At 41.6% G+C, this 10,304-nt stretch overlaps 1 protein-coding gene across 1 annotated transcript in view; it reads right to left on the minus strand.

Moving 5' to 3' along the window:
- Positions 1–10,304, minus strand: part of LOC125486627 (rho guanine nucleotide exchange factor 7-like) — a 37,951-nt gene that overhangs the window by 18,464 nt on the left and 9,183 nt on the right. The window contains exons 4-6 of the mRNA XM_048614868.1: positions 9,559–9,639; positions 8,206–8,293; positions 2,253–2,392 (exon numbers count right to left, since the gene is read on the minus strand). Of these exons, the coding sequence (XP_048470825.1) occupies positions 2,253–2,392; positions 8,206–8,293; positions 9,559–9,639 (309 nt within the window). The remainder of the gene's footprint in view (positions 1–2,252; positions 2,393–8,205; positions 8,294–9,558; positions 9,640–10,304) is intronic.

Here is a 10,304-nt window from a genome sequence, read left to right on the forward strand (position 1 = left end):
ATTGTGACCAGTGGCAGGACATTTCCCACTCTCACTGCAGGTACCCTACTGCCATTCTAATAGAGATAGCTCTTCAGGGCAGCAAAATAATAGATAAAATATATAAACAAGGAGGAAAATAAAGAGACCAAGCTCTAGAGGAAAGAATGAACAGACAGGAAGGAATTACTTTTGTGTTGAATGCTTCAAATGACACAATATACCAGGTAAGCAATAGCTGAGATAACGCCCAACATTGATAAACAATCATTGCCAATCATTGGTATCTGTTAGATTCTCGTACCAATCTGTAAATAATATAAACCTGAGGATTAATGTGTAACTGACTGAATATCCTGTTAACACTGGGGCGTGGGTTGAGTCATGTAAGCTGTAATAAGTTTGCCTAATATGTTCCAGTTTTAAGGTTTAACATAAGGATGGCAGGGTTATGCAGAGCAGGAAGGATTTTCAACATGCTCATATTCAGAGTCAAATTATTGTAGGTTCATCCCTCATGTCAGAACTTAAGTATCTAATCCCAAGTGCCCTTCTGGTGCAAGGCTGAAGTAATGCTGCATTGCCAGTGCTTTTGTCCACAGTGTTTAAACTGTGACCCCAATCTGTTACTGGGCACGTATTGAAATAACTCAATGTGCTGCATGAAAAAGAAGGGCAAGCTGCAAACATCTCACCACCATTCCCACTCACAGCATCACAATTTGAGGGATCTTGTTGTGTAAAACTAGCTAAAACTCTTACGCACAGGATAACTAATTGCAATAAAATAATTTATTTACTTTATGGTTATGTTTGTTTCCACCTGCTACAATAATCTTCAAAGGGCCTCAAAGAGAGATGATGACTGTTTAATGTTATTATTATTTGTTAAATGTTTTATTAAAAGGTAATACCACATAGAGCAGAGAAATGTTGGAATGAGAGGAGATATTTAGCTTGTTGAATCTTGACAGTAAGAAAGCCATATTGATGGACCCCAGCCCTTTGTTGCTTTAGGGGCAGTTATAGAAAAGTATGAATTGCATAAAAATCTTCACAAACAGCTGGTATATGCACCTATTCACAATTCCACAAATCACATAGTGACGATAAAAGATTGTCCGACAATGACACGCCTACAACAAAGCCCTTTTCACTTTACTCAGATAGCTGCAAGTCACCTAACTAGGATAACTAATGAAATGCACTGTAATCCTAGCTGTGGATCCCCAAGATTTATACTAAGAGCTCTACAGTATCTGAAATTAAGGTCAAGATGCCTGAAGGGAACAGTCTTTATGAAAAGGAAGCTATAGGTCCTGGCAGAGCTCAGATTTCCCAACTTAAATACATACTATACCTAAGGGCATAGTGTACACTCCACCTGACCCCTTCCTGCACACCAACAAGCCCCTGTTAAGTTTCGACTATTGCAGATGAATTCTTCTTGGTGTCATCAGCATCTATGCAAAGGACACATCCTGTATGGGGTGGTGATATGTCTTATACTCCGCTGTTGGAGTCTGTTACCAGTGTCCAGTCTAACTAAACCTTATTAATCTTCAGCTCGTGCTGATGGAGAGAAAGGGGGAGAGGAGAGGGAGAGAGAGAGAGAGAGAAAATCAAGTGGGGGGATGATGGGTGTTGCTCTACTGAATGATTGAAACTGTCTGCTTCCCTGAGCTCCTGGCATTCGATCTTCAGCAAAGTGTGGAAACCCAGAAAGCAATGACTCTCCCCATTTCCATCTCCATCCAGTGAAGAAGAGACAGGCAGAGTGCTTCTCTGTTTCACACATGTTTACAAGGGAACAAGCAGAATAACGGTTTGCAGGAGGAGATACAGCATCCATCCTGCTTTTCCTTTTGACTCACATCCGTCTATTTTCTCTCTCAGTGTAACTTCCAGAAGAATACGTAGCTCATATGTTTGCCCAACTATCCTGACTTTCTTTATTCATTCATGAGGTCAGGGTGTCACTGGCCAGGCCAGCATTTATTGCCCATCCCTAATTGCCCAGAGGGCAGTTAAGAGTCAACCACATTGACTTGGAGCTATATCTCTGTTGGTGCAGTGTTCTTGGATCAAAATGCTGGAAATCCCTTCATTACAGCACAGTGAGCAGGGTGAGCTTTCACACCTTATGGACAGCAACAGTTCAAACTGGCTCATCACCATCTTCTCAAGGGCAAATTGGGGATTGAATACTGGCTTAGCCAGCGATGCCCACATCCTGTGAAAGGATAAGAAAAGGCAGCTGAAAGTAAACTTACATCGAGTTCTGTGCATATTTGTGCTCGAGGGGAATCTGCAATCTTGCTGCTCACTTGTCTTTGCTTGTTGAGACAATACAGCCACTCCTTCACCTCTTCCTCCGTGGTACAGTAAACTGTAAAGGGATGCAGCAGTGGACCTGCAGACAGGTAGAGCACACGTACATGCATGTCAATTGTAAATCTCTGGTAGCTCCATAATCCTGAAACTTGCAGAATGCCGTGCTCTTCCAATTCTGACATTTTGTACATCTCCAATCATTCTAGCATCTTGAACCATTTCACCCCAAAGCCCTGATATTCCCTCCCTAACCTCTCCCCCTCCTCTGTCTCTTAGCCCTTAAGGCATTGCTTTAAACCTATCTTTTCAACCAACATTTTTAGTCCTTATAACTCCTTAACAGACTCAGTGTTAAGCTGTGTCAGTTAAGAGATGTTTTAACTATAAATGCAAGTTACTGTGGATAATACTTGCAGGCCTTTTCTACTTTATCTGCCTTTCACAGCAAGTTAGAATACTATGTGAATATTTTAGATCATCCATTTAATCTTTTGCATGGGCAGTTTAGGAAAGGAAATTTGGAATCACTAACTACTACAGTGCAGAAAGAGGCCATGAGGTCCACTGTGTCTGCACCAGCTCTCTGAATGACCATTTTGTTTAGTGCCTTTCTCTGGTCTACTCCCCATAATGTGCACAGTAGTCCTGGTTCTGGGAATGGTCTAATTGCCTTATAACTCCTCACTAAGAGCAAAAGATTGGAAACTATCTCTGGAAAGGACTTCCACATGCAGTATAACTACAGTCTCATTCACAGTAAATTCATTAAAAGTTGAATAGCTTGTCAATTGAGTTTTGAACCTTTTAGCAACAGCAGAGAGTCTCCTCCAGGCTGTCTGACATTAAAGGAGGAGGAAGCAAGTGCTGTCTTACACTTCCTTAGAGGTATGAGAGTATCACAGGAACAAGCAGCAAAACTCAGGTCTCCAAACCATGACTGTAAGAAAAGAAGCTTGTCTAAGTTTCTAGACAAGGTGAGTTGTTGGAGCATGAAATGTTTAGACATGTGAGTGATACAGAGATATGGCTTTTCATGAGACAAGGAGATAAATGCTTGAAGCAGAGAAAGCACAAGAGTTATACAGAGGAAGGAAGACAACATGATTAGTTTTAGATTATTCCAACAAAGAGCCAGCACAGAATCTAAAATTCCATTAGAAACAGAAAAAAGGGGTAGGCCATTCGGCCCCTCAACTCTGCTTCACCATTCTATACGATCATGACTGATCCAGCATTCCACACACCCACTTTCCTGCCCTTTCCCCATAATCCTTGATTCCCCTACTGATCGAGAGTCTATCTATCTCAGCCTTAAATATACACAAGAACTCTACGCCCACAGCTCTCTGGAGCAAGGAGTTGCAAAAACTCACAGCCCTCTCAAAGAAGGAATTTCTCCTCATCTCAGCCTTAAAATGGCTACCCCTTTACTCTGAGACTATGTTAAAATTGGCCCATTTCAGTTCTATAAAGGTCTATAGCAGTGAAATGATCATTCACAGTGCTGTTCTAAGATCCATGTCTTTGGAATACAGGGTTCTTCAATTCACACTATCTTCCTTCAGTAATCAAAAGTTTTGCAATCTTGCCATAATTTGCAATGGGTTTGGAATCAAACAAACAGTTAATTATTGATATGTTGCCAAGTTTGCTAGCAAGTTATTGAACGGATAAAAGGATGTAATCTACAAGTAAATGAATCCCAAGGTAGATTACAAAACACAAATCTCATTCAGGAGCCCCAAAAGCCCTGTAAACAGGAAAAGCAGAGTTCAATTGGATTCCACCATCAGCTGAATCCTGGTAATGATAATCGTTTAAGGTTTTAGCAAAGATTTGTAGCTCGTGTTGTGGGTGAGGTTTCTGACTCAGCGAGCAAGTCAGCAACCTCAATGCGAATTAGCCTCACATCACTTCCAAATACAATGGAGGTCCAGTATGATGTGGTTCAGTATACCACTAATTCACTTATATCTCCGATACGGACTGATGCCAAATGTTTGGGTTCAAATCCTGCACCAGCTGAGGTTACCATAAAGGACACTCCTTCTCAACCTTTGGGCCGGCATGGTCGCTCAGTGGTTAGCCCTGCTGCCTCTCAGCACCAGGGACCTAGGTTCAATTCCACTCTTGGGTGACTGTCTGTGGGGAGTTTGCACATTCTACCTGTGTCTGCGTGGGTTTCCTCTGGGTGCTCCAGTTTCGTCCCACAGTCTTAAGATGTGCAGGTTAGGTGTATTGGCCATGCTATGTTGTCCAGAGAAGTGCAGGCTAAATGGATTAACCATGGAGAATGTGGGGTTACAGGGGTGGGTCTTGGTGGGATGCTCTTCAGAGGGTCACTGTGGACTTAATGGGCTGAATGGCCTGCTTGTACACTGTAGGGATTCTATTCTTTGGTTGATAATTTCCCCTCACCTGAGGCACGGTGACCCCCAGGTTAAATCACAACCAGTCATCTCTGTCTAATGAAAAAGCAGGACTATGGTGACTTTTAATTCACTTATAGAATGAGGTTTCATGGCTTCCAAACAAATTAAATCTTATTTTAACTTTAATTTTGTAATTAAGAACAGAAGAAAATAGCAATTTTCTTATTAACACAATCCAGCAGTAGTGTGGTTTCACATTATGGGCACTGACATTTGCATTATAATGGAATTCCACTCTTTGTTGCATTTTAAAGTAAACATAACTATGCAAGATCTATGTTCAAGGTGCAGAAAGATTTAGGACACAAAGATGGCCATTCAACCCATCATGTCTGTGCAAAACCAGCACCTCAGGTGCACATCCAAATGGATGTTTTTTAAGGTGCAATAGAAGTTTTTGCATTGAGGCACTGGTCTTGCACAGACATGATGGGCTGAATGGCCAACATGTGTGCCCTACCTCTTTCACTCATTGAAGGGGGAGGTGATGGCTTAGTGGTATTATCACTGGACTGTTAATCCAGAGATCTAGATAATTTTCTGGGGACCTGGGTTCGAATCCTGCCACAGCAGATGGTGGAATTTGAACTCAATAAATATCTGGAATTAAGGGTCTAATGATGACCATGAATCCATTGTCAACTGTTGGAAAAACCCATCTGGTTCACTAATGTCCTTTAGGGAAGGAAACTGCCATCCTTACCTGGTCTGACCTACATGTGACTCCAGAACCACAGCAATGTGGTTGACTCTGAACTGCCCTCTGGGCAATTAGGGATGGGCAATAAATGCTGCCTAGCCAGCGACACCCCTCATCCCGTGAATGAATAAAGGAAAAAAAAACCCTGACCTCCATCATGCTCCAGGTGAAAATAAACATCCTCAAACCCCTTTATTCCTTCAACTAATAATGTTAAACCCATGTTGTGTGATTATTGAGCTCTCTGCCATTGGAAACAAATTGTCCCTATTTGTTCTATTTAGATCACTGATAAATTTATTCACTTCAAATAAATCTCCCTTTGCCCTCTGATATTAATATCAATGTAAGTATCCTGATTATTGGCAAAAGCTTTCGTGTCCAACACTCCATGTAATCAATGCCTCACTCAAGACTCATTGAAGGAGTAATAATTTTGACACCAAGATGTAAACTGACTGATAAGTTCGACTTAATTACCCAATACAGCGCACTCAAATTTTTGATAAAGATATTACAACACAAAAGCAGGCTGCTTAGTTCAAGCAGACTACAACTGTCCTGCTAAAAGGCAATACTTTTATTTTTCCATTTTATCATTTCAGTTTGCGTCAAACAAAACAGCCTCTTCACAGTCCATCAGAGCTATGCATCACAGTGAAACCAGTTACAATGACCATCAGGAATGTTCCTAACAACAGATGACCCTGAAAGCTGGCAAAATTTTAAGCCACAAGCAATTCTTTATGTTTCTATTTTTCTCCAAATAATTTTAAAAATACTCTTCACATCATTAATATACTACAGCCAAGGCTAAAGAATTGTGGTTTCCAAGACAAACTGTGGAATGCAGTGCCCAAAATCTCTGTGAATATGGACATTGGTTCCATTGATCAACATTGTCCTTTAAAAATAATTTTCCATGATAAAATTGAGCAATTTTAATACAACAACAAATTTAAAGTTTTAGAAACTTAAGTATTCAGCTAAAAAATTGTGTTGAAAATTATTTTTCTCTAAATGTTAACTAATATTCTCCCTAAAATAGGTATATTTGTGAGATCAATGTGAGTCATCGAGCCATACAGCATGGAAACAGACCCTTGGGTCCAACCAGTCCGTGCCAACCATAATCCAAAACTAAACTAGTCTCACCTGCCTGTGCTTGGCCCATATCCCTCCAAACATTTTTTATTCATGTACTTATCCAAATGTCTTTTAAATGTAACTGTAGCCACATCTACTACCGCCTCCAGAAGTTCTTTCCACATATTAACCACCCCTGTTTAATTAAAAAAAAAGGCCCTCACATCTTTTTTAAATCTTTCTCCTCTCACCTTAAAAAATGCCTCCTGGTCTTGAATCCCTCACCCTAGGGAAGAGACACCTGCCATTCACCTTGTCTATACCCTTCATGATTTTATAAACCTCTATAAGGTCACCTCTCAACGTCCTGTGCTCCATTCGCTATTAAACAAAATTTCTCAAAAATCTTCAGTGGGTTATCAGCTCCTGCAATTAGTACTTTTTAGGGAACATATTCATGGTCCAGTGAAGTATGCTTGTATCAGTAGAGACAAATAATCTCATAATTTCATAATCCCACCACTGCCTACCCGCACTCACCTATCACCATCCCACCTACCTTCCCCATCCCCTCTTATCCCCGCCTCCTTGACCTGTCCATCTTCTCTCCCACCTATCCGCTCCTCCCCACCTCACTAACCAATCCCCACCACTACCTATCTGCACTCACCTATCACTATCCACCTACCTTCCCCAGCCCGAACCCCTCCCTCTCTCTATTTATTTCAGAGCCCCCTACCCCTCCCCCATTTCTGAAGAAGGGTCCTGACCCGAAACGTCAGCCTTCCTGCTCCTTTGATGCTGCCCGGCCTGCTGTGTTCCTTCAGTTCCGCACTGTGTTATCCCTGACTCCAGCATCGGCAGTTCTTACTATATCTGAATCTCATAATTTCTACCACCGGTAACAATTGTGTGGTTTGAATTTGAGATCTGTGTTCATTCATGGATCTGTTCTGAAGTTGGCATCTACCTTGCAATTTGGGGTGCAGTGAATGGGAGGAAATTAGGTCAGCACTAGACTATCGGCCAACAGGGTGATTTTTCCAGTTTCCCAGTTATTGGGTCACTGCTGGTTTGTCTGGGGCAAGTGTGGAAGGAGCAGAAGAGAGTTGGGGGAGGACAGTGAGGAGGGGGGATGTGGGAGAGAAGAAGGAATGGAGCCAGGAGTAGAAGGAAGAGAGGGAAAGGGAACGCAAGAGAAGAAGAGACGGGGAAGAGGACGAGGGAGAGAAGGGTGGAGGAACAGGGGAGACAAGACAGGAGGGGTGAGGAACGGGGAGGAGATGAGAGGGATGGATTGAAAGGGAAATAGAGAGGGGAAAGCAAGGGGGAACTTAGTGAAGAAAAGAAGTGAAGAAAGGAGTTGGAGATGAAAAACAGGACAGCAGAAGAGAGGGAAAAGGTGAGGACGGAAAAACGAAGAAAAGAATGAAACAGGAGAAATATAAATGCTCAGTTAATAGAAATTTAGAAAGAAAAAATTAATGATAAAACTGGTTAAAAAAATCCAATTGCTCATTAAACTGAAACTTGCCATATAAACCTTGTGATAATTGCAAGCTTCAACGAATAAATCCATACATCAATATTGAAGGATATTTGGTTGTAAAAGATAATTAGGCAGAAATGACATTTTAATCAGATAATTTAGAACCTAAACTGTTTGCCACTTACCTGTAATTTGAAAAGCATGGTGCAGCTCTGAGCTGTTATTGGTGTTGTCAATGCCATTTACTGTAATCCCTGCTAAAGGGAGTGTACCCTATAACAGAAAGTGGAAGATTGGGATTGCTTGCATGCTTTCTACATCATTTATAAATTACTCAAATTTACAGGCCCTTCCCCCCATGCAAAGGAGCTATTAGCATTCAAAAGGTTAGCAGTCTTGTTTGAAACTCTTTGCTTCCCAATTTACATTAACCCATTCATTCTTTGATATCCCATAGGTTGAGTGAAAGATGCTATTCCTCCAGGAAATTTTTTTTTAATTCATTCACAAGGTGTGGGTGTTACTGACTATACCAGCACTTATTACCCATCCCAATTCCCCTTGAGAAGGTGATGGTGAGCTGCCTTCTTGAACCGCTGTGGCCTGTATGGTGTAGGTGCACACACAATGTTGTTAGGGAGGGAGTTCAAGGATTTTGACCCTACGACAGTGAAGGAATGACAATATATTTCCAGGTCAGGATGGCGTGCAACGTGGAGGGAAATCTAAAGGTGGCAGTGGTCCCATGTACCTGCTGCCCTTGTCCTTCTGGATGGTAGAGCTCAAGGGTTCAGAAGATGCTGATGAAAGACTGTTGGTGATGTAGATCGTACACACTACTGTCATCGTGAGTTGATGGTGGACAAAGTGATTGTTGAAGATGATGGATGTGGTGCCAATCAAGCAGGCTGATTTGTCCTGGATGGTGCCAAACTTTTTTAAGTCTTGCTGGAGCTACACTCAACCAGGCAAGAGGGGGCCCTTCTGTATTGTTCACTTTGAGATTTGGTATTCCTGAAACTCTATCCAGAAGACTGCAAGACCAATAGCTTTTACAGTATAAAAACCGAAAGAACTGCGGATGCTATAAATCAGAAACAGAAATTGCTGGAAAAGCTCAGCAGGTCCGGCAGCATCTGTGAAAAGAAATCAGAGTTAACATTTCGGGTCCGACGACCCTTCATCAAACAAAAACAGAAATTGCTGGAAAAACTCAGCAGGTCTGGCAGCATCTGTGAAAAGAAATCAGAGTTAACGTTTTGGATCTGGTGACCCTTCCTCAGAGCTGATATGTTCTGAGGAAGGTTCGTCGGACCCGAAATGTTAACTCTGATTTCTTTTCTCAGATGCTGCCGGACCTGCTGAGCTTTTCCAGCAATTTCTGTTTTTGTTTCAGTTTTTACAGCATGTTTCTTTTTCCAGGAAAATCAAAACTTTTGTTTAAATCCATGCAATGAAAGTATCAGAATGATAAAATATTGTTGAAAGCCCACAACTTGGATCTATATTCTGCAGTTTAATGAGTCTAAGCCAGTTACCTGGTATGTGAAGCCATGGGAATCCTCAGAGAGAATAAGCAGGAGGTTTTGGAATAATATCAACCATCTGTTATTAATATCCTACAATGAGAGATGCAATTTATTTAAGTAATGGTTTATAAAGGCTTCAATTTATCAGACCATAAACTGTGAGTAAATATTGTTGCACATCATCAGACATGACAGACTGTGGTCAGATGTCCCCTTTGCCAGAAATCAACAGAAGGATTTCCTCTGGACTAACAAAATTCTACATTTAAAACTCACGCGTTCTAAAACTTAACTGATTCTACAGTTGTGTTATTGGGCCATTAATTAAAGCAAGCAACTCAATATTCCCTCTGTAGAGTTTGGTAACAGACAGCTTCCAAGTCTCACCAGTAGTTTGTTACACAGGTCTTGGTGCTGGTTGCAAATATTTATTTTGTCACAGCGACATGACCAGGGATTGCCAACGCATTAGGACATTTCCACTTTTATGTGATTCTACTCTAATTGCAAGTTGAGAGGTGAGGGTGGAGAGGTTGACCTTCAGGCAAGTTTCAGTTCCAGGTTGTTTTCAGTCTCCAGCAACTCCCCTGCTCCCTATCCTGAGAGACAGACTGGAATCTTGGCTGAGGGAGCACAGTGCAACTGGAGACAGACCTTCAAGCTGCTTGACTATTCTAGAGATAACACAGTGTGGAGCTGGAGGAACACAGCAGGCCAGGCAGCATCAGAGGAGCAGGAAAGTTGATGTTTCCTGA

Source organism: Rhincodon typus, chromosome 31 (genome assembly GCF_021869965.1).
Source record: "Rhincodon typus isolate 14 chromosome 31, sRhiTyp1.1, whole genome shotgun sequence".
Classification (NCBI taxonomy): domain Eukaryota; kingdom Metazoa; phylum Chordata; class Chondrichthyes; order Orectolobiformes; family Rhincodontidae; genus Rhincodon; species Rhincodon typus.